The sequence below is a fragment of the Corvus hawaiiensis genome, chromosome 7 (genome assembly GCF_020740725.1).
Source record: "Corvus hawaiiensis isolate bCorHaw1 chromosome 7, bCorHaw1.pri.cur, whole genome shotgun sequence".
NCBI classification, from domain to species: Eukaryota; Metazoa; Chordata; class Aves; order Passeriformes; family Corvidae; genus Corvus; species Corvus hawaiiensis.
In genome coordinates, this window is record NC_063219.1 from 22429158 (window position 1) to 22454920 (window position 25763).

At 36.9% G+C, this 25763-nt stretch overlaps 1 protein-coding gene across 12 annotated transcripts in view; it reads left to right on the forward strand.

The window, feature by feature from the left end:
• Positions 1-13264, forward strand: part of COBLL1 (cordon-bleu WH2 repeat protein like 1) — an 81339-nt gene extending 68075 nt beyond the window's left edge. For all 12 annotated transcript variants that reach the window (XM_048309391.1, XM_048309394.1, XM_048309396.1 and 9 more), the window contains 5 exons: positions 1412-1670; positions 4162-4247; positions 5595-7207; positions 7824-8006; positions 10726-13264. In XM_048309391.1, coding sequence (XP_048165348.1) covers positions 1412-1670; positions 4162-4247; positions 5595-7207; positions 7824-8006; positions 10726-10812 — 2228 coding nt within the window. In that variant the 3' untranslated portion in view covers positions 10813-13264. The remainder of the gene's footprint in view (positions 1-1411; positions 1671-4161; positions 4248-5594; positions 7208-7823; positions 8007-10725) is intronic.
• Positions 13265-25763: the final 12499 nt, after the last annotated feature.

A 25763-nucleotide genomic window follows, 5' to 3' on the forward strand; every position in this document is an offset into this window, starting at 1 on the left:
AGCAGTGCCTGGGCATAAAACCGTAACAGCTCCAGAATGCTTCCATTTATCTTGTCAGAAGTCCTGGCTATTCTTTGTTGTATAATTCAGTATTCAGACTGAAAAATCTGGCTTTGTTCCTGTGGCTGGTAATGGCTCAGGCCCGTGGTGTAATAGGTCTCACCAGTGAAGGAGGCAATGTTCTTGAGAGCCAGTTATGGGCTGTGGGATAGTCTTGACCGGTTTAATGTTTGCTCACATTTTGTTATGCTTTGTTTGTGCATTTTGACATATATATTTAACTTCTCACACATAATGATACTGCCATTACTAAAATGATCTCTATTGTAAACATCAAAGTTTCTGTTCTGTACTGAGCCTTTCTCCAATACGTACATTCTCTTATTACTTTTCTCTAACAGTGTACTTCTCTAGAAGTACTGGAAGCATTGTAGGATACCAACTGCTAAAAAAAAGTTAGTCTAAGATTTTTTTTTTTTTTTTTGTACTCTGGGATCTGTGACTTTCCAGTATTCCTTACTTTTGCTTTCTTTGTTGACTTTGTTGACTTTTACTCTTGGAAATTTACTGCTACTACTTAGAAAGACTGCAACCTAATTTTCCAAGTGCAAGGCTTGTTCCTAATAGGTATCAGTGCACCCAAATCTGATGGGAGTACCCTGGTCAGGTGTATTTATTAGTTCAACTTCAAGTACACTGATTTATCTTTGTCCTAATCCAGCAACCCAACCTTTTAGTTTAACTATGCTCTGGTTGCAAATGTCAGTATTTTTATGGATTAGCACTTTTCTATGAACTTTATTTTTCTACTGTAACATGAGGCACTGCACAAGACACTTTAATAAACTTAGGATGGTTATGGGAAATTTTTGCTAACAGTGATGAAACTTGTTCAGGCCACAGGCAAAATTGATATTTGGGTCGCTCTTTAGTTCTTTAACATTCCTGCTCTGATATAGAGGAACTGTGCATTTTAAAACCCACTGGAAAGCTAATGGAAGTACAAGAAGTCTGGGTAAAAGAAACTGTCTGCCTCCATGAAATTAGGGGTTATGAGATAGATCAAAATACATTTAACAATCTTAATCCAGTACTTGGGTTAAACATGGAAAATGTTTTAAAGTAGGTACAGATACAGAACCAGGTGGACAGTAGCATGGTCATGACCATATTCCTGTGTCAGAAGAGAGAATTGAAAACAACTAGAGAATGCTGTGAAGTCTGGATGAATCTCTTTTTTTTAAAATTTACCTGAACTATGAAAAAAGTCAGTTTTCCTTCTTCAAACTACTTAGGCTGCCTTCAGCAGTCCCTTTTTATCTACAACCTGCATTGAGAGCTGTGGTTTGGTTTGGGTTTTGTTGGGTTTGGGGGTATTCTCACTTTTTTTTGCTTTCCTTTGTGAGTGTAGATGTAAGGAGCTCAGAATACAACCTGGAAGGAATTGATGAAAGGGAAGAGATAAGTGTGCAACAGGGAGAGGAAAGTGAAAGTACCAATACCTCTCCCAGGATAGGAGAGGTTGCTGCAGCCTTCAGCTCTGCTGAGATACCACTGGAAAATGACAAAAACGATCCTGCTTCATCAGCTCCCGTTCCTGGCAGTGTTTCCGTAGACAACTCGCAAAGCTTTGAGGAAGAAAAACAAGAAAATATGAGCACAGATGGCAAGTAAGTACGTTTTGTGACAAAGAAAGGAGCATTGGGGAGACAATGGGGGAGGCAAATAAAATGCAGAGTGCTGTTTCATTGTACAAAATAGAGAATTGTGAGAGAGGAATGAGATTTAATATGCTTAGCTTTCATTGTAGCACTCTTCTGTGCACAGTAATTCATGGAGCTTTTCAGCAGAAATGACAATGAAGTGTTCTGCAGTCTATTCTGTTTAATCTTCCCTTTCCTTACTATTCAAACAGCTGGAGCCCAGAAAAGCTGAACCCAGCTCTAAAATGCCCAGTGTATTTACTAGAGCAGCGTGCTGCAAAAAATTTGGCTTGATTAGGTAAATAAAAATACACAAATTTATTCTTACAGATGGGGAAAAATGGATACATCAGCCATTTCTGGTTTTTTGGGCATGATTCTTATTGCTTGCATATTTGTTTTGGCTTTAATTTTTATTTTTTCTTTTCCTTATGTGTGGTCTTGACCTGTCTCAATCCATTTGCTCTCAGGAAAACAAGTTAATTCAGCTTTTTTTAAAGAATAAACACATTAGTTTCCTTAAGCGCTCTTTTTCCCTTCTGGTGATGCTGTACCTTTGCCCTTCAGCATGTTTGTTAAACTACCTGACTCAGCAGGTTTCCAACATGAGTTAGTGCCTGCTTGAAATAAATGTTGATTGTCCAGAGAAGTCCCATTGTGTTAATGTAATTCACTATTTCTCTGTTCCCTGGGGCAACTAAGCTGGCTACTGTTCCCAAATTAAATTGAAAGAACTATTTCGATTATTGTACTGAAGCCAAAACGTGTGACTGCCCTAGTAGCCAAGAACTTTCAAGGTAATAAAGAGACGTTTAACTTGTATTTGAAGAGACGTTTTTGTCAGTCCAAAGTCAGATGTGGCTTTGCAAAAATATTTGATACTCTGTCCTGGCAAATATTGTCCCAGTTTTTCCTCTTTGGGGATCTAATAAATTGTCTTGAATTTGCAAATTATGAGGCCTGTGTTATTGGGCCAGTTTGCCTGATTGTCAAGGGGATGTTTCTGTCCCCTCTCCCCTGTGAATTGGTAGTAACCTTTCATGTTTTATAATCCTGGTGAGAGTCAGCTAGAATGTACTGCATTCTGGTTTTAGAGTTTGGCAATTGCTTCCTCAAATATCATGGGAATTCCAAAATGAGGAGTAGTGTTTCTCTGACATCATATATCTGGAAAACAAGGTAATTTGAATCTTATATATAAGATCCAGTTACTTTGAGAAGTGTTTTCTTTTTTAATCAAACCAGGGATATATGCAAAATATTCCAGTCAAAACCACTAATTTCAATAATGATACTCTGTGGTGTTTTATGGCTTTTGGGTTTGGGGGGTTTTGATTTGATTTTTTTTAAAATTCCTATTAAAAATCTAGTTCAGACTGTTGTTAATAGTTTTAGCTCAGTCCCTCAGCTGTGTTAAAAGGAGTGGAGCTAAGTAAGAGTACAGAGTGCAGGACTGAGCTCTAACTTTCTTCCAACAGTAATTTTGAGAGCATATGCTCTCAAAACCATTTGGTGGTTTATTGGACACTTACAGTATGTTTGGGACTACACAGGCAACATGAGCATGGATGGTTATTGAGAAATGTATCATTTTAAATGCTTCAATGCAGATGTGTCAGCTCAAGGCACTGATTCTGAAAACTGATACATTTGATGTGGCAAATTAATTGGAATCTTCATAATGCCAGTATTTCTAACTACATAAAATAAAAATATCTTGAACAAAGTTTGAAGTTGTAATAACTTTCTATAAAGAAATTTTAAGTATTTTTGCCTTTTTCATTTACCTTCCGAAGCCAAGGACTTAATATCGCCCCCCACCCTCAAAATGATTACTTTTTTATTCAGCATTTTTGCAGTTCTCTTGTGCCCCATGAAATGAGGGAAATAGATATTGTATGTATTTGCAAGATGTTTAGCATGCAAGTAACATGTTGTGTGTGTTTCTTTTCTGTTCTCAAGGTATTTCTTGAAAGGGACTATTTTGCGAAGTCTGTACTGCTCAGTTTGTGTGTTCATACACAGTGTCTCATGGCAGCTTCCTGTGTATCATGCTAGGGACAAAGTCAGGGACACATTTTAGATGGGGGGGTGTCATAACACTTTATATAAAGTGAAAAACCATTGTGGCTTCACTGGAATGGAGTTGTTATTGGAAAGTGGCTTGTTCAAACTGCACGTGTAAACAAAAGGAGGGGGTAAAGAGAAGGGAAGATGGATCATCTGCTTACACAGAAGCAAGTGGAGCTGCATGTCATTTTGGTAAAATACCATGGCAGCATTTCCTCTTGTTTTTTAAAAAAAAGAAATCTATTCTGTTGAGTATTCCAGTGTTTGGCAGAGCAGTTCTGTTTTGTCCATCTGTGTTTGGAGAATATTGCCAGTTCTCTTGCATCGTTCCTTGTGTTTACTGAAATGAATGATACCAGCATATTTAATGTACTGTTGTGCTTTGCAGAGGACTACAGACTAAGATAAGCAGTGAGGATGCTGGATTTCAAACAGATGGGAAGCTTAAAATTTTAGCTCAAAATAAAAATGATGGTGAGTAGTTCCCACTTGTTAATACTTGAAGCTTGAACTTTTCTATTCCTTTGAAGAAATGGCTATACAGTCAATTCTTGAATTGTTATAATGAGATTATTTTCTTTACACCTTCTCTAGCTCTAGTGTATTTTCTTTGAGACGAAGTGGCAAAAATTGGCTGCAGTTCTGGTTTTTTGGGGTTTGTTTTTAATATACTTTTGTTTTAGCAGTAGTCAAAGCTGCCTCATGCTGTTGTAGGATGGTTGGGTGGGACAGTGCTGAGGAGGGGGAAAGCTGAACACAAAAGTAATCCTGCCACGCGGGGTGACATGGCTGCCACACCCCTGTGGGGAAGAAGAAGCCATCAGTTGTTCTTTGCTTATGAAATTAGGGTGAGTTTTCTGCATGAAAATACAAATATTTTTAAGCACAAATAAAAGAAAGTGACACACTGATCTGAAACAAAATGACGACATCCTGTGCATCTAATGGGTCATAAATTTTCCTGTGGATTTAGTGACCTGACTGATTTATTTTACTCTTTTGTGACACTGATTTTCAGATTTATATATTAGGCCTTCTATAGTCTTTTATACTCAGTATACCTCTGTTAATAAATCATAACAACACAAGTCCTGTTTATATGTGATATAAATTTTAACTGCCATTTTATAGCATACATGAAATGAGGATTTTTTTTCTCTACAGAATACCACTCCAAATTATTATTTCTGAAGAATTTAATTTTTCCCAATATTGTGTTTAAAACAATTTGACTCAAATATTCATGTGTTTGGGATTTGATCACATGCTTAGTCCAGGGGTAGAAAATTGAATTATCGGACCACCTAAAGGGTAGGAAAAATAGGTTTGCCAAATTGCTCTTGTACATAATGTTTTTCAGTTGTTCCTTGTACAAATACATAAGGCGTAATTGACAAATAAGATTTGTAACATTAAAACTAAAGGACAGAAGCCACAAATGTGTGGAACTAAATAAAACCTGCATCTAACTCGATATTGAATAGTCCTTGAGCTCTTGAGTCACTGATGCCTATATAATGAACTGAAATTCATTAGCACTTTTTAAATTGTTTGAGAATAGTTTTTTCTATTAAGTCGATGCATGGCATCTGTAACCTGTTTATCAAGGAAAAGTACCTGAATCAGAATACAATTATTTGGCAATATTAGTCAAATATATTTACATCTTTAAATAGCCTTTAAAAGTGTTAAGGAAAAATTAGCATCAGTGAAAAGCAGTCATTGTTATTAAATACATAGAATGTAATGAGGAAGATTGAATCTTTTTTGGCATTTGATTTGGCATTGGTATTAATTTTGGAACCTTTCTTTAACTTAAAGATCACAGTGATACAAAACTCCTTCCAACAACAGAAGAAGGGAAAAAACTTCAGACAGCTGAAATTAAAACAGTAGATTTTAGAGAAAATAACAAGCTTGAAGTTGACAGACTATCAAACTGCCAGGCATGTGAAAATGACATCTCTGTAAGTCATAGAAATTATCCTCAACTGATTTCAGAAAAGCAAGATGACAAAACAAATCAAACCAGCTTGGACACAGTAAAAACTCAGGATGTTGGAATCCAGACTTTGGATAGCAATTTGGGAAGGACTACACAGAAGGAAATTACTGTTCCTCAAGGTGTTGAATCATCCACATTTAGAGAACTAGTCCCTCAACACAACAGAGATAAGAAGAACCCCCTTCTTCAAGTGATGCATGGAATGCATCAAGAGAGTGAAGATACTGCAATAGAACAAAATCTTGAGACACAAGAAGTTACTCATGAAAGAGTAATTCCAATGAAAGACCAGAGTCACATCTGTATAAATGGCAGTAACTTCGCTTCACGAGAAACAACTGCAGAAACTACAGATGATTCTCCTGTAAAAGGTCACCCTTTTTATAGACAGGACACCAAACCTAAACCCAAACCTGCTAATGAAATTACAAGGGATTACATACCAAAAATTGGGATGACTACTTATAAAATAGTGCCTCCAAAATTCCTAGAAATGATGAAGAGCTGGGAATCAGAAGTTCCATTAGATCATAAGGAACAAGAGGTATCTACTTTGGAAGACCCCAAAGAATTCATAGTGCAAACTGAAATTCCTCATCTGTCAAAAAGTGTGGGTCCTTCACAGGTTGGTTCACAAAATGAAGCTGCAGCAGCAAATGATCTGCTGCAGAGAGTGAACAGCACTTCTGACCATACTGTGACCTCTGGAGCTGAGATTACTACTGAGAGCAACCAGATGGAAAGAGAGTCTTTCAAGCAGTGTGCCCCACTGCTGCTAAGTTTGGATAATACAAATGCTTCTCCTGAGACTCAGGACAAGTCAAATGCATTAAGTCCATTAAGTCCCACAACAAAGCCTAGTTCTTTTTATCTGCAGATGCAACGAAGAGCTTCCGGTCACTATGTGACATCTGCAGTTGCCAGAAGTACAGTTTGTGCTCCTAATTCAATTCAAAATGAAATTAAGAATACAGAGATGGGTAAAAAAATCTCATCACCTGATTTAACTTCTTTGGCTTTACAAAAAACAAGTATTCCCTCTCCTCCAGCAGATCAAGAAAAAGTTGATGATGGAAAAAACATTGAATCTTCCACTTCTCCTGTTACAAGCAATAAGCTTTTAAGTTTTCCCTCCTGTCCTCCAGCACCATTGAATCTAAGAACTCTCAGAACTTTTGCAGTTCCAAAGCCATATTCCAGTTCAAGACCATCCCCTTTTGCTCTTGCTGTCTCATCTGCAGTCAAAAGGTCACAATCATTCAATAAGACGCGTACGATCACTAGCCAGGCACCAAGAGAGGAATTTCCAGTGGAACTCTCCTCTGCCCCTTTGGCAGCTGGATTCTCCTCAGCTACTTCCATGCCTGAAGTGAAAAGCCCTTCCTTACAGACCGTAACAGCGGGGTCACAAAATAGTCTAATGGATAAGGTAAACTTTATTTCTAATACTAATTGACTGTGGATCCACTGCCATCAAGTGCAACCAGTGTAAAGTCTTGTTTCTGAATTGCTTCCTGGTCGGAAAGCTCTGTATTTGTACAGGGAAAATACCCTGTGGTGTCCACCAGTAGCACAGCATTATAATGAAGTACAGGGATACAGGGAATGTTAAAAATGAGAGCAACATCATTCAGATGATCGGAAATAACTTTTCCTGCCGTAATTAGCATCCCCTGTCAATTAATTAGTTATTCCTCTTGTGTAATACTTATTTTTATGCTTGGAGTGCTTATGATTTGTTCTTTATAGTTCTGTGTGTTGATTCCTTAAATTTAATTCTGAGTGGTGTGCTCTCTTTGGCTTCAAGTGGTCATGCCGCAAGCATGCTTGAATGGAGATACAAAGTTTTGCTGGCGTAATTACGTGAGAGAGAAACTGTGCTATGCTGGAAATGTGGCTGATCTCTGAAGTCTTGAATCAAGCGAACACTAGAATGGCAGCAGTTTGCTATGCAACCTTGTGTCAGGTTGATTCAGATTTCCATTTATAACTAATTCAGATTAAAGGTTTTTGGCTTCTTTTCCTTCCACTTCCTCCCTTTATAGAAAGGCGGCCATGTGAATAGTGAACAGAAGAGTCAGGCGCAGTCAAGTGCTTCCCCTGACCACCCACACCCTGTCACTAAGAGACAAACCACGATGACGCTCCCGCGCGCTGACCCCGAACAGATCCACCAGAGCTTGCTGGCTGCAATCCGCTCTGGAGAAGCTGCTGCCAAATTGAAAAGGGTGAGTTTTCATCATTGCATCCAAAACAAAGAACTCATGGTACTTCCTTCAAAATTACCATACTAATGCCTGATTCTAAAAGCAGTTAGTTTTGGCACAAACTGCTGCCAAGAGGTCTCTTAACAATGGGAAAGGGAGATGGGGAAGAGGGTCAGTTTTGCAGAATAAAGTGGTGAATGCACCCACAGAGCTTTGAATGTCTGTATTTTGATACAGTACAAATGTAATCAAAATCTTCTTGAAATGAAATATAAATCTCTAGGTTATCAGTTAAGTATCTTGTCCATAAAGTCTGATTTGTTTGTATTTACATTGTTTGAAATGATATGGCTTTAGAAACCTGCTGAGCAGCTTTGCTCTAGACCTGAAGTGGCTGCAACCTTTTGCAGGCAGATAACACAGTTCTGAAGACTATTTCCTATTTATTAGACTTTATCAGGTCCTTAATCTGTTTGGCATCATAACTAAGATTTTTCTCTATATTTTGTCAATGGTCCTGGAAGGACCATCTTCCTCTACCCCCTCTGGTTAAAAATTGTCTCTCCTAAAATTAACCTACACATCTCTCATTGTGTAAAACAGTGCACATTTCTAAAATCTGTACTGTTTTAAGTTTGCAACCAGTCATAGTCTCACAAAGTTTTCTTGACATCACATTAGTATTTTGCATTCTGTTTTGAGGAATAGTTTCTCACTGCAGAAGGTCAAAGAAATTCAGTACTTTTTTGGTTTTTTCCCCTTTTTCACTTGAAAGAAACTTATGTTGTATAGTAGGTGGATACAAGGGACATTTTTGTTTGTTTTATGGAAGTCTTTGATTCCCTCGGGTCAAAATCTCACAGTGAGTGGTCAGATAGTGAAACATTCCATTTCATAGGTTTTTGGTTTCACCGTAGCAGTGCAACAGCCTCTGATGCTTGTAGATCTCCCATCCTTTCTACAATGAATAGGAAGATTGAGTTTCCTGGAAAAGTTACAAGCATGCTCATGTAGGTTTTTGATCTCTAGTCAGTACAAATGGTTTATGATACACTGTAGAATTGCTTCTCACTCTATGTCAGTAATCACATTAAAAGCAGGATAAAATTAAGAAAATGCTGTATTGTTCAGAATCCGTTAGAGGCAAAATCTGTTCTACCAGAAATACTGTTTGGATTGTATTTGCATATATATTTTTTTCTCTTCTAATGCATAATTACATTCTGAATAATATGACACTTTACTTACTTATTCCTTTTCATAGAAATGTTTTTAGTGTAGATTTGACCCATGTAGTCTTTATCAGTCTAGGTACAAGAATGACTTGGGGAAGAGGAGAGAGATAATGATTGAAATCGGTTTACCCCTCCCTTTCTCTTCTGTGGGTGGGAGATGTGCTTTGTCAGTAAACTACATGTTGAGACTGGGGTGATGAAAGGGCTGTACTTTTTAAGGAGACATTCTAATAATGAAGAAGCTGTAACCATAAAGAAGAGCAGTCTGCAGCACAGAAACCTGAACCAGGCTTTAAAAAAACCCCTGGAACACAAATAAAATGCAGTGAAGAACTCACTGAAGTTTTGCCAAGCATAAAATTGTACATGCTGTTCTTTTCACTTTCAGAGTGCATATGCTGTGGTACAGGTATGTCTGACAGCAGAAGGAGATTTTTTTGGCCTACAGCAAATTTAATAAAAACATGGTCTCATTTTATGTTTAACCTGGAGAACTGGCAGTAGTAGGACAGAGAAATGAAGCATTTTGTATCAATAAGTTATTTGCACCCAAAAGTGCTTTTGAGAATTGAGGGGACTTGGAGAATGCATACACCTCATAGCTTCCAGTATCATACTGCAGTCAGGAAAAGGAGTAATAATCTGATCCATTTGAATTATGAGAGACGTCCATCAGGTGTTTGCTTCTCTTTTTACCTCTTACCCCACACTCTCCTTTCTTGCAGCTCTGAGAGTCATTTAAAAAATATAATCCTGGCACCACTTGCCAAGTTCTTAATTTTTTTCACCCTCTGTTTTACTTAATGTGTTGTGAGTATGCAGTGCTGAGATCTGTGGCCTTTTATGTTGCTGGTCTTTCCTGTTCAATAGGGCCCTCAGTAATTACTAACCTAAAATGGGTCAAGTGAGGTTTCTTTTTAATCATTTTTCTCTTGAGAATGTTTTCATCATGTTTAGTAAACTGTGTGCTGTGGTATGTGGTTCTCATGGCTGTGGAGCATCTACAGCTCCCATTAACTCTAGTTGGAGCTGTTGGGCTGTGCAGTTCCACTGAAAATCAGGCTTTGGCTATCTGTGCTGAAAGTGATGGTTTGCTTCTGATAAAAGAAACATTACCATGGTATACAGGAGTGTTAGAAGATTTAGTAAGAAATCAGGTCTATTCAATATTTAATAAAAAGTGTTTGGTTTAGTGATATTTTTCAAGTATTTCTTTGCAACCAGGTGTGGAAAAGGGCTAAAAATTATGCATTTTTTGAATAGTTATACATGAAATTTTTTGTCAAGAAAAAATGTGTTTTTAAGTAATGTCTTATGTTTCTTTCTGCTTCTGTAGCATATATGCTTAGTTCAGAAATCATATAGGAGGTCTTGCATTGCAATGAGAAAAGCACTAAATGAAGTAACACTGTGTAACATATTAGAGAGATAAAAATCTGGAAATTTACGTTGGCATTTTTTTAATATTTTTTTCTCTTTCTTTTTTTTTCCCTCCCTGCTCCCAGGTTGGTCCTCCATCAAACACCATAGCTGTCAATGGAAGAACCAGGCTTAATCCTTTGTATTCCGCTGAAGCTAAGGCTAATCCCTAGATATTATACCAAATATTTTGCACTTTACTACTGCTTCATAGGCCAACTTAATACTAACTACAGTTTTTGAAAGTGTAAATGCAAGTATAGGTTAATATATTTTTGTCAATGGTTATAAGAATTTCAATCTGGGTCTTTTGATGCCTTGAAAAGATTATTAGAATATGTAAATTATGGTAGTATTTTGCCTTTTTCTCTTTATAAAGTTGACTGTGCTGCTAAAATGTTTTAAGACGAGGTGTAGGTGAGCTTTGCTTATGATAGAATGAGAATTGCAGATTCTTGCTTTTAGCCTTCAAGACTGAATAATATGTAGCACTATGCTGAAACTATAGATTGGAATCAACCTAAAAGTTTTAGCTCAAATAATTAGTTTTCAATTGTGTATTACTTTAACAGATTGTATGAACCTTAATCTACCACATGCTGCCTCCATATTACTTTATTAAATCAAAATTTTAATTAGTAGAAATCTTATGTCTGAATCTAATGTCTAAAAATGATAGATGGATTTGTTCCTTTAGCAGAGAGTAATTGGGATATGTGGGGTTTTTTGGTTTTTTTTTTTTCTCTCCTGTCATTTTTTTCCTGGTAGCGTGCACACACACAAAAAAATCAGGACATAAATTATTGGAAATTTTTGTACTACTCAAAACCTTTTCTTAACAGTAGCACTACATGATGTTTCTCAACTACTCTTTAAATATCTGTATATAGCATTTACCTAGTACTCAGATAAGCAATACTTTTTGTGAACTAATTATATCTTTAAGTAGTCATCAACACATAGTCACTAATAAAATACAAATTCCAGTTCTGATACTTAATTAAATAGAATATATTTTTTTTCACTGGAAGTATAACTAAAAAATGAACTGCTTTGGACTTATTCATATAAAATATTTTAATATTAAAACAGCACTGTAACACAGAAATCATGCTTGTGTCAGAGAGCATCTATTTATAGATTAAGCATTAAATACCAAAATGGGAATATATATTAAAAGAAAGTGTTTCATGTTGTATCAATTTTGAGTTTCTTGTCAAGATTATACATTTTGGGGAGGGGATGGAAATATGATCACAGTCATGATGAAATAGCTACATTATGGATGCATGCAGCAAGTGTTGGGGTATTTGCCATATTAAAATATTTTCTTGCTGGACTTGATTTAAAATTAAGCAACTGTATTTAGTTTCTATTCTTTAACAATATATATATTTTTTACTTTAGAAACATTACGTAACTCAGTTTCAGAAACTGATCTATATGTGCATTTTCAAATTGTTTGCTGCCAGGTTTTTGTGCAATAATCTCAAAGAGGTCTAATTACTTTCCTAGTAAGGAGTCAATTACTGGTTTCAAGTTATGGTGTTAACTTAATGCTGAAACCCTTTAAGGAATGTTTTAGTAAATAAAAATTCATAAAGAGAGCTGATGAACGTTTTTTCATTGCTGTTCTCTCCTGTTTTCTCTCCTGTATCTTATTCCCCTGTCAATGTGTGTTACCACTTCCATCTCCTCCTTGTTCTTGCCTCCAATCAAGAGCTCATTCCAAGGGTGGGGGAAGCTCACATCGTAGTTCAGAAGATCTGGTTCAGGGTCTGACTGTGAAAGAAAGTTTCAACTTTCACTTGAAAGTAGTGAGATAAAAGATACAGGGGCTTTTCTAGTTTCCAACTGGGGCTTACATTCTAGATTTCACTGTGTCTTGAGGGACAGACTTGAAAATTGTAACTTGCTCCCTGGATTCTAGAGTCTGTGCTCATTGTGATATTTGAAGTCTGTGTTTTAGGCATTCTTATACAACATGCTGATCTGTAACCGCCAGAGAGAGGTTGCACTGTGAAAAGAGTCTCTTCCTTGTACTTTGGGTATGTGGGGGTTACAGGGTTTTTTTCAAACCTTGGTATTCTCTGCCAAGGTGACCAAAGTTATGTCATAAAATTACTTTAATCTTCGTCTGTGCTAATACAAATATATACAATCTTGCACTTTTTTCAAATGAATCAACAGAGTCCAATTATTCTTCTTTTGGGGAAAGCTCAAATAATTGTATGTTGTTCTTTTCTTTAGTTTTGACTACAAAACTGTATACTGTCTGTTTCTTAGTCCCATATGTTAAAAATAAACTGCCTTTTCATGTGAACTCCTGAAGGCAAATATTATTTTATGTAACAGAGATTAAACCACCTTGCTTGAATTTTAGGGTTTCTTCTTTGTGTAACTGAACTTGCTTGATAACTAACTGAAATGTCTACACGTGCTATAGTACTGTGAAACTTTTCAATGAGACTTTTTGTTACTAGCTGGCAATTTTGTTTAGCAAAACTTTCTCTTTCCCTCTTCTTCCAACATGTGTATGTAAGACATTTTTAAATACTGCTATTGTATTTCTAGGGATGCTTTTTTTCTTACACTCTTTTATTAAATTCTACCAGAGAAACTCTTGATGAGCTTGATGTGTTTATTCATTATTCAACCATGAAAACATTTCTGCTCAAGTAACAAGTTAAGTGTTTCTAGTAACTGCAAGCCCAAGATAGACAGCAGTAAATTTTTGTTGTGAATGCCTTACATGCAGGGTAAACAGACTTTTTTGAGCCCAAGAATGCTTAGTTTGACAACATGTATCACAGATGTCTTCCAACAGGAGGCAACTAGTTACACCATACCTCTTATAATCCCCTTGATTTTGCGTGGCAGTCAAAATGTTTAGGAATGAAAGGATACTGAAGTAAATGAAATGGCAATGTAATTGTCCAGATGAAATAGCAGGCCCCAGTGAAGGTGCATTATGACCTACTGGTACAAGTTCTTTGAAGAAGCACCAGGTATCCATGTAGCATGGTGCACAATTCAGACTCCAGGGCTTCATAAGTTAAGGAGGGCTAGCAAAGAAAAGAGAGGTAGGTACTAAAAATGATCTTATTAGTAATTATAGAAGAAATACTTTTTAATTTATTCTGCAGAAGAATAAAATTAAGACTACAGATATACCTGGAGAAGGGAGCAGTTTTGTTGGGACAGCATCACCAGATAACTTTTGGAAATATTCTTGTGACTAAAGATTGTAAGGCCAAGGTAAGAGCTCTCCTACTTTGCAACTGCAAGATGTTAAACAACTCAGTGTCTCCATTTATGGGGTGTATATTCAGTAATCAGTGCCCTGGTTTTTCCAGCTACGTGTAATTGTAGCATACAACATGATCTCCAAGGAAGACATGAAAATTATGTTGATATGAACCAAGAAGCATGGTATCACACACGACAGCAGCTAATAATTCTAACTTTGTTTATTGCAAGTAGCTGTTACCAGCGAAAGCAAACACTTTCAGTTGGAGCTGCTTAGAATCCTATTTTAATATACAGTTGCTAAAACATTTGAAATACTTCTGTTAAATGGAAACAAGGAAAAAGTGCTGTTGAGCAGTAGGGTGCACATCCTTGAATGCTTGGCCAGACTGCATCCTATGAGGTGTTGGACAACTACAACTAGTTTGAAGACTAAATGTAAATGACTAAGTAGGTGGATTGGTAGCCAAACAAATAGAACTCTTAGCAGAAGGGAACACACATCTTAATTTGTCAGTCTGTGGTAACTGAATGTGAGGCTGAAGTCAGAATGGTGTGTTTGGACTGGAACTGCTGTAATCACAGGCCCCAAACTGTTTGTGGGTGCTGTGAATGATCTGAGGTTCTGAAGATGTGGTGTTCTGTTAGTGCTTGGCTGCTGACAGCACAGCTGAAACATCACTTGTAGACAGATTGCTTATGAAGTCTATTTTGATGATAAAGCTGTAGCAATATCAGTGGAAATGTTTCACAGCTTTTAATTGAAAAGCATGCCTTCTGTGGGGACTATTTTATACAATCCATTTGAAAATCACAGCTAAGATGGATTTTTTTTTTTCTTTAAAATTTCTGATTGGGTAGCTGATTAGGTGAGAGGGAAGGTGTCCTTGTTAAAATGACTTGAAATTTGCAAGTATGGGAAACTTTGTTAAAAACTTAAACACTTAGTTTTGTTTGGTCTTCCTTGAAAGAGCTATGTGGCATGGGAACTAACACAAACTCTGCGTCAAGAGTCTATTGCAATATATTGTACATAAAATTGCATTATTTTTTGTCAGCTGTTCCTACTTATTAACACAAACACTTTACTTTTGGGTGGGTTTATGTCTTCAAAGAGCATATTTTGAAGGGATGTATAATCTTCTCTTTTTAGTTGTATTAAACCTCACATTCACTAACAGTACAACAGCTAGTGTTCAGGTGAAAGAGATGAACACTTCCCTTCTCACATCCCTCCATCACCCTGGAAAGACCACCAAAACTGTTAATAGCCTAAGTTATTCCTAAATTATTCAAGACAGTTAAGGGAAAAAAAAATAGTCGGAGGGGGAAGGAGAAGGGATGAGGTAGAGATAAAAGGAATTTTGCTTTACTTGATCTGGATGTTTTTCTTGAGCAGATGTTCCACATTTGCTAATTTAGTGATGGAAGAAAATCTCTTAGCATTGGGAAAAGGAAAAATACATATATCCAAAAAGGACACTAAAAATTTTAGGAAATTTCAACTTAGTAGTAGCATTAGTAGTATTATTTCAGAGTGATTGTGCATGAAGGGGCAAGGGCTGTATCATTCCCAACTGAAATAGAACTCTAGTGCCAAAAAGAATCCCTGAGTTTAATTTGAATCTAAGTTGGTAATTCCTCTGTGAACTTTCCAAACTTTGAGAACAGTCTTGTGCCACTAACATAGCAGTGTCATTATACACAAATGCCAGTGATGTTTGCTTGTTACCAGTTTGTGATTATACAATGAGTGTTATTTTTAGTAGCTGTTTTGTTGATAGCAGCTGTTCTGTGTGAAGAACAACTGTCTTCTGTTTCAACAAATCTGCTTGGTGATTTCCATGAGTGTCTGGGCATTCCCAAATAATGCTTAAACGGGAGTTTAGGGGTAGGGTGGAAAGCTAATTCTTAGGTTCACCCTTACTCATTTGAATATTCTCAGAACAACTGGTACAATATCCTTGATGCCCACGTTTTACTGAGAATTGGGTCACTGTTAACACAAATAACAAACATGATATGTAAGCTGTTATTGTTAAGACAAGATTAGAGTGTATTCTTCAGAAATTCCTAGTCTTCCACTCTGATAGAATAAATTTTCTTTAGCCTCTTCATCTATTTTATCAGTTGTTCTCAGTACTAAGCAGGGCAGACCTTGCTTTGCCTGTTACATTTGATATCACAGCCAGAGCAACAAGAACATGCTAAAACACCGTACATCCAAGGAAATCTTCACAAGTGACATAATAGTTAAAGGAACTGGAATATTAAAGACTGGGCTTGTGTATGGGGTAGTGAGTATCCAAAGGAGTAAAGGAATTGAAGCATCCAGTCGGCTCAGGGCAGAGGGGGAGTTCAGTCCACAGAACTTGCACCTAAAAAAGTTATTAAAAAAAAATCTGGCCAACAGTGGCTGTTTGCAAATACGAGTGTACTCAGTGTGCTAGTGCTGGTGTACATTAACCACTAGAGTACTTAGTAATGGTTAAAATATTTATAGTTAAAAAAAAATTATTAAACTACAGTTGGACTCAGAATTTCATCATTTCTCCTCAGCTTTGTCTGTCTGCCTGTTTGTTTAATGTCTCTTTTTCCTTTGTTTTTCCCCATGTGATTCTGAGCAAGAAGTAAGGCTACAGTCTAACAGGATATAGTCACACTTAATCTGAAGTGGCAAAGCAAGAAAGAATGAATTTATTTCACATTTGCTTGAGGCTTTATATAGCTCTGATTTATCAACAATACAATAAAAATAATATTTCAAATAGTTAAGCTGATTACAGTTTTCTAAATTAAATACTTGAACTAAATGGGGAGATGGAATGCAGAAAGAGCTGCAACTGTGCAATTGGTCACCTCTGGTTAAACAGCATGATTAGTCCCATCAGCAGACACTATTCCATTGCTTCAATTGCTAAAAGCTAATTAAGCACTTGCATTCCCCTAACTGAAGTGTATTTGGCCACCTGCAGCTACAAAGTGCACGTACCAAAAAGGAAATCCCTATGTTACAACTGCCAAGCTGCTGCAATTCTAAACTTCAGCACCTAAGTGAAACAAGGAGGTGAGGCCAAGGTTGAAGAAGTCAGTTGCGAAAACTTCCTTTTTAAATTGCAGAGGACTGGGAGCAACAGGGGCACCCAGGCAGCTGCACAGGTAGGTGCCTCACAGTCAAGCAGCCAGGGTGGCTCTTGAATGGTCAGAAAGCAGCTGAGCTGCTGGTGGCACCAGCTCTTCCAGCATGTTTTGGCCATCTCCAGAGTGCTGAGGAGAGAAAGGTGCCAGAGGCACTGTTTACCTGAGTCTCCCTTTATCAGCTGAGTGGTAGAAAGAGGAGGGCATCCCAGTTTGTGTAGGTGCTGGTAACTGCATGGCACCCCTCTTACACATCTGTGTAAGCTCTACCAGAGCTCTACTGTGAGCTTTCTTAAGAGCTTTAACAGAAGCTACCATGAGACACAGGCACAAGCTCTACGTATGAAGTTCACCTAGGGCTTGGCCCATCAGGAAAAGGAACCCTGAGAGAGGGAGGTGGGCTGCAAGGCTCTATCTGAAAATGGTGAGTTGAATTTTTTTTGTTATTCAAACTGTGTCTGGTATGGTGTTCTTTTAAAGAAAATTTCCAAAGTAAAAAAAAAAAAATTTTAGACTGTCAGGTGTGCTTGGAAGTTCGATAGACCTAAAAGGCGTAGTCTTTGGTGCCAACTAAAGATAAAAGGCTGAAAAGGTGTCAGGAAGGGTCTGCTAGACCATATTTTCAGGAAAAGGAAGTAGGTGTGTCTTGTGTAACTATTACATTACTTCAAAAACATAGTTTGGAGGTGATGTGAAATGTGAATTGCCTGATCATCAGTGGGAAAAACAACATAAGCAGGAATCAAACGAATCTCCAAGTGAAAAATAAAGGAGTTAAAAGCAGAAGATATTTTAGATTGAGTTCTGACTCTTTAGATTGCTTATCTAATAGTGGAAGGCAATTTGGGTGAGAGAATAAAACAAGAATTATAAGACCTTTAGAAACCATGTCAAGAAAGATTAAAGGAATGGGGCTGCTTTAGTTAAAAATGGAAAACTGATCAGGATGACATAACCATGTATCAACACAAAAGTTGCTACATGAATACAAGTGATTAATCATTGTATCTTCAAGCAATAGTCTGTTCTAGCTTTACACCATAAAGGATGAATAGTTAAACTGGGTCAAACTGAAGGTTTATTTAGCCTGTTATCTGGCTTTTGACAATGATCAAAAGTATGTGCCTAGGGAAAAACATAAGATTATAAAATACACAAAGTAATACTTACCCCTAAGTATGCTAAACCTTCAACAACTTTTAGCTCTGAGAATGCCAAAGCGAAGATGATTTCTATGTATTTAACAGTCTTAAATAATCTTGTTCAAGAGCTCAGCAACTTATTCTTTCAACTCCCATAAATTTTGAACAGTGACACATTCCTGTGTGACACAGAGTTCTTTGACTTAATGATACACTGTCTGAAAAACGATTTTTTGTTTGTTGTGAACTTCTACTTGCTAGCTTAATTTAATCCTCTCCAATGCTTTTCCTGAAAGAGACATTAACTCATCAATCCCCATTCATGCTCTCTGTGCCACTCATATTCTTACAAAACATCAGGAGTTGTGCCATAGGCATTTGAGGCTTGTATACTTTTGCTGTTTTATCAATTACATGTAATCATGGTTTGCCAAAACAAATATGTAGGTCTGAGCATGCCTTATGCTTCATTTCCTTCAATATCTTTGGAAGAGGATTTTTTTCCCTTAGACACAGTTATTTTTTTAATTTGTCCCCTTTTGCTATTAGCTATATCGAGTCACCTACAGGATGTACCTACTCTTTACAAGATCAAAGTTTGAGAAAAGTGTGTGGTGCTTCTAAAGCACGAAATATCCAGCTGAATACAACCTTCCTAAGTCCTATTTATTCACAGATGTGATTATCTGATTCACAGGTGATCTTTGCAGTTCTCTGGCCAGTGAACAAAAGAACTTATAGCCTTAAGGATATGATACCTACTTGCTCATTAATTTCAACTTAAAGACCATGTACTTGCATGGTAAGTACTCTTGCCTACAAATACAAGTAGCTGTCTGGAAATCTGAAACAGGGCAAATGTATTGCCTTTAGTTCAAACACTCTAGACTGGCTTGCAATCAAACACTATTTTCTCCTGGACTGTTTCTGCTGATTCATTATTACCTTACTTTGTATTGCAATGTTAAAGTGAAACATGCTGCTTTAACTGTCTTTAAATGAACTACCTTTGTGGCAGTATTTTTAGATGGGTCTTTTGATGCCTTTTTAATGGTACATTAAAACTTAATGAATGCTGAGTAACACTATAATCCCTATGGAAGCATATATGGTATCTACATTAATACTGAATGAATGCATAATGATCAGTAGAATTTCAGTGATTTCCACATGAATCAACAGTGATGAGCCACTTAGTGTTACACTCAATTACATCATGTTTAATTTATGTAGCATTGTTTGGACATTGTGTTTAAAATGTCTTTAGTAAATCATTGAGGCTCTAATTGAGCCTCTATTTCAGGGACAAATTGCACTGTAAACATAAAATTCATTTTTTTACACAACAATTAATTTATGTTGGAGCCCACTTGCAAAGGGTCAACAATTTGATATACTCCCACTATTACTCCCTGAAAAATGGAATCCTAGTATGAAAACAAATTGCAGTAGTTGTTAAATTGTTTCTGTTCCCTTAGTTATGCAGCCACCAGACACTGGAAATGCATTAATTCCCTGAACTCTGGAAACAGTAGCAATACCTCACCTGCCCTATTTGACTGCTGCCAAGCAGTTCAGAAGATGTTTTCAGGTCAGAGTGTCTTGCAGACTCAGGAGAGTTCTCCACAATGCCTGACTAACACCACACCCCCGCTCATGTTTGGAAGGCCATTCTGGCACATCCATGACTCCCTTACAGTACTCCCTTGCAGCAAGGTGTACCAAGAGCTTTTGAAGAGTGACCATGCCATCAATTTGCCAGAGGTAGACAAAGAGATGGTGAGGGAACCTACACCAAAAGCAGACACTGTCTTTCAGCAGTTCTCCCACCTTGTGCAGGACCAGGAAGCAAATGTGGTGTTGATTGCCCATGCAGAGGAATATAGTTTTGCCTCATTTCCAAAGCATTAAAAAGGTATGAGGACCTAATGCCTCACTTCATCTCCCATGTTCCACATTGCAATGCATTGAACATGTGCCATTGGTTGGCCCTGGGGAGAAGGCTGGAAAAAGCTGCTAGTGGCAGCCCTCCACTGAAGTATTCCACAGTAACCACTGCAGCATCAGCATTTGAACAGGGCCCAGACTTACCTGAGGATGCTGTGCTGGACTCCACCTTTCCAGACTGACTCCACATGGAAACTAGAGACATGCATATATCTGATCATAGCAAAAAATAATACAAGTAAAGGTGCTTTGTAAGAGAAATGGAAATAAAATATGCATACTTAAAAGCTCACTAGGAACAGTAAACTTCTTGGCTTCTACTTTTCCTGATACCTTTTAGCAGATAAGCTCCTGACAGCTGGTGTCTGCTTGAGCTGGTTTCGGGGATGTTCTATAGCAGGTCTGTAAAGATTCATTCATAGAATAAAGCTGAGGTTGCCTATTTTACTCAATCAGCTCAGTTATTCAAAGAGCTATCTAAATTGGTCTGTATTAAAAAAAAAAAAAATTGCCCTAGGGTATATTACCATGTCCTGCAGCTGTAGGGAAGAGGAGAGAAGATCCAGCAGGAGGAATTGTGCAGCAAGATTGATTTATTTAATTGTTTTACAAACTCTTTTATAGACTTTTTTCTTCATAGTCTAATTGGACAAAGGATCAGCCACCCCTTGGGGTGATTGGCTAAAATCCTAAACATCCATTGTCAAAATATTTTTCTACTGTACTATAAACAAGAATTTTCAAGGCTGCAGGTGTTTAATTGTTTACAGAACTCTGCTACCTCTTCTGTGAGAGAGAAAAGTCTCTCACTGGCTTAGAAAATAGCAAGAAAATCCTTGCTAGCAGCATTTTTGTATCCACAGGTCTGACTTGCGGCAGAGAAGACACTGCCTTCCACTGCTGCAGAAGGGATCTTGCACTCTGTTCTCTCAATCCTTCTCACTGGTAGTTCAGGCCAGCAGGGTCTTATCAAGGGTCATTTTGACTTTAATATTCATCCTCAAATCTCTGTTCCAAATACAGTAAGCTGGAGGTCTTGGCTTAGGGGAATTTTAGTTCTGTGAGGTTGTCCAGTCCAGCTGTTTTAACGAAAAGGACTAGAGGTAAAAAGGACTGTGCTAGGAGACAAAAGCTGACCAGCTATTTACAAAGAAATCCATTAATTTGTTTTTAGCTTCTGCAGGTTCCCTGTGTTAGCTTCTAGCACTAGGCACCACATTCAGTTACTTTAGTTTATAGAGGATTTAACAGCTATGAGAACACAAAGCTATAATTTTAATTTGCTGTTCTTTTTGATCTACTATAAGATTATCTGATGACTGGCAAGGCATCTAACAAACAGCTGACCAGCAACTTTGTTAGAATATCCATAGACAAAGAACTTTATGATGATAATGATGATAACAATACCTGCTCTCATTTCTCTGGATTGCTGAAAAATGCAAATTCAAACCTTTAATAATTGCAGCTCGGGCTTTCATTTCTGACAGCAAAGTGAGAGAGAAAAAAATCTTTCCATCCTAAGAAGCTGTAAAAGAGGCCATCAGCTTTTTTTTTTTGTTTTTTTTTAAATTGTAATTCACTTCATTCTTGTTAGAAGAATTAAATAAATGAAATATAAGAGAGAAAAGATACTTACGGAGAACCTTTTTATTTTGCTTTAAAAAGTTCTTTTTTGGTTTATGTTGATCATTTTAATGATTGTGTTCTCACGATTAAGGAATTCTATGCCATGTTAATTTAATTCAGTTTTAATTTGAATTGAATAAAATATATGCTAGCTTGCTGGCTATGATGATAAAATGCGTGTACTGCTTAAAGAGAAAGTGTTTGAAATATACAAAATAATCTGAAATGCATTTCTCTTCAATGTATGCTTAATAGATTTTAATGATGTAATTATTTCTAATTTTTTATGTTGCTATATACTTTTAGAACCTGCCAAGTAAGAATATATTTTAGAATTAGATGTAATGAGGTTATAATATTACTATAGCCTTTGGAATAACACCAATATAAGGAACAGTAGAAGAAAATAATTGAATGTATGCCTTGAGCTACATGATGACTGTACAAACAGACTTCACAGAAAATTAGATTTCCTTGACTAGTGTTGTGGTTACAGTGATATAATTCATGTTTCATAACTCTGAAGAAATAATGAAGACATTTAACCAGAAATGTGTCAATTTGAATAAATTTATTATGAATTGCTTTGGTTTAAAAGCTCCCAATATGTTATAATAGAAGCCTACGTTCTTGCTTGAGAGCCAGCCAAACTGGGGTTTTAATATTTTAACAAATCACTTAATGGTAGATTTTCTTTCCAAATAAACAAAAGGAGAAATGTTCTGAAAGGACTGTGGTAATAAAAGATATTAAAATATACCTTTCTTACTCCCCATGGAAACTCAAACAGCTTTTGCCTGAATCCAAATTGCAATTAACCAAAATTCAGCTCCTGCAAGAATTAACTCCCTTCACCCACTGTTGAACTGCAATTACATTTGGATCGAATGCAATATTCGATGGGCTACCTCCAGCTACACTGCAAAGTACCTTCTTCAAAGGAAACCAAGCAGGCTGGGGAATGTTAATTGGAATTTAGCTAAGGGACTTGCACAAAGTCCAATATATCAGTTAGTAAGTTTCATGTATCACCCTCAGTGATACATCTTGACTTTAATATGAATAATAGGTGGTGTTGGCTCTGTAGCCAGGGCTTGACAAAATGCTAAAATGGGCTTGAGGCCTTGAAGAGCTAACACAGGAAGAAGAATCCTCAAACTCACTTTGTTAGTTCCAATTCTTTAAGAGACTTTCAATGCTTTGAACTTCTACCAGTAGGCTTTTTGCCAGATTAGTTGCTGTCTGTCCTCCCACAGCCCTTAATGAGAACACAAAAATCATAAAGCTACGACAGATTCTTTGTTGTGTGCTGTGGCAAATTTGAGAGAACTGTGCCTGCGTGCTTAGTCCATCTGTGGTATGGATATGTCATCTTGAGTGACCCAGTAGCACAGAAATCCAGTCATAAGAAAGTATACCAAGTTTATGTCTAGTGGATGTATAAAGACCTGGACGTTATAGAAAGGGGAAATATTAGTCCAGCAGTTCTTCTGGATGGATAGGATGAAAGCTCAAGTGGGTCTGAAGTGTGAAAACTTCACTGTCACTGTCTTACAAAGTAAGTTCAAGTAGTATAAAAAAAATAAAAAGATTTCTCATATTTCTGCTTTTTCATATTTCAATTCTGAGACAGGTATAATACATTGGGATAAATTTATGGAAGTGGAGGAGAACACTAACGGTTGAATTTAAAAGGGTTGAGTGGCTACAATAATTTTCTTAATTTTAGATATGATCTCAGTTTGTATCCCTGCTTCCCAAATGCTTCAGATACATCAAATATTAAATTTCTTTGAAGTCAGGTGCAAATTATTTATGAACTTGTTCAGTAGCAAGCATTTTTCTCATTCTCCCCCTGTTGCTCCACCCAAAGTGAAATTTTGTAAGACTTTTTGACTGTTAAGTGGAATTTATAGGGTCACTATGTGTAACACAATTGTTTGTATTTATCTTGTATGTTATTATTCATATATTGTGGAATAACTTCTTGATAAACATACAAAAGCAAACTAGATAGTTGCTTACATTTAGTGCTATGAAATTGTTTTATTTTTCATGGTAAAATTATGACTATTAGAAAAAAATAATTAATTCAAGTAGGTACTAAACAACTCTAGAGCATGGCTTCAATAAACATGAAATCAAAGGAAAAGGTGTTTTTTTCTTCAGCTCAAAGGAAAAATGCATTTTGGACCAGATTTAAAGCTGATTTATTGTTTGAAGTGGCAAAGTATTAATGCATTTTACCTTTTTTTTTTATTATTTTTTCCTTATACAAAGAAGGATGGCCTGATTGTTAGAGTACTAATTCTGGAATCAGAGTTTGCATTTCTTACTGAGCCACATATTCCATTAGATTTTGACAAAATCCCTTAGCAAATTAATTGTACTGTCTAATTTTCAACAGCAAACAGAGATGCTTAAGTCAGAAGACAGTTCTCCTAAAGTTTTCCATGTATTCAGAGGAAACAAAAAGCTGTTCTGGGATGGTTGTCAGCACTAAACCCCATGCGTTTGTTAGCTGACAGCTGCAGTCTTCTGTTTCTCTCCTTAGTGATGGCCAAGCTAACATGGTATATTTGTCTAAAGTCAGGTACTCTGAATACCTTCTTAGGGTTAATTTCTAAACATGTTCAGGCACATAAAGATGCAAACATTTACTCATCCGTATGAAGGGAATAAATACATTAAAATGTTAGGTGCACTGATGTTGTGATAATTAGGTCCATAATAAGTGCTGAGATTGGTGTTGTTAGATAGGGTTCCTGAGTTACAAAGATTTGCATTAATAACCTTTTAATATAATAACTTCCAAGCAGTCAGCACAATGCTTTTAAAATATGAACAGTAGGTTGGTTTTTCAAAGGTTTATTGAATATCTCATTTCCTGAATATAGATTTCTTGGAATAACTCTTGAGACAGAGCAAATGACCTTCTCTGTGTGATTAATTAATTCCAAAGAGTAGTAAATGTCCTACCAGGTGATGTATTAAAATGGTGGCAGGTATGTTATCATACAGTAGCACTACCTCAGGAATTCCAGCTGGAGTGATAAGCATTTGTTTGGTTTCTGTCATTTGGCAGAAACATAATGACTCCATCATCAGGGTTCATCAGAGCTTTCAGTTTCAGAGCCCATTTTCAAGGCATTCTAAATTGCATGTGCACAGGTAGGTTGATTTGGAAATTGCTTTGCTCAACCAGGGCTGGTGCAAATTTGGGGGTGCAAATCTGGGCTAGATTATTCCAGTGCTTTTGGAAGAGAAAAATTCCTCCTTCGTGCACATGTATGCAGATATGCATATGAACACATTTCAAATTTCTTACTGTTACCAGAATTAGAGAAAAATCTCCTTAGATCTGATGAAAGCTTTCAAAATCCAGTTTCACACTGCAGTCAGTATGCCTGATGTTCCTAGACTTTGTTTCTTAAAGATATGGGTAGTTCGTTGCAAGCTGCATATTACAGAAGCAGAAAAGAAATAATATGAGTGAAGTTTAGGCACTTAAATATGAGCGACTGGTGACATACTTAATACTCAATGATAACTGAAACATCCCCACTGGACAGACCTGTGTGACACAGGCTGAACAGGAAATCTATGCCTTCTTAGGGCGTGGTAGAATTGGGATCTAAATTGGTATGAAATGCCTGCATTTAGGCAAACAAATCTCTTTACATCAGTTCTTCCAAAACCAGAATTCATTTTGTCTTTCAATTTCATACATCAGCCTTGTACTCTGATAACAAAAGTGGAGTGCTACCTGCCTTAAGTCTGACCAGGTATGTTGCTTCTTTAAATCCAAAGGAAGTCTACATTTGCCTTCCTCTTTGCATGTATCTGGAGACTCTTACTGTGCTTTGTCTGGTTCTACTGTTTCAGTGTTCTTGGCAGCAGCTCAGAAATGGCTGAGACTTATGAGTGGTGTGGCTGTTTGTGAAAAGTCATTTTAGCTCTAAATTTCTTGTTGTTTTTATTTTTTTGTGGTTGGTTTGGGTTTCTTTGGGGGTTGGGGT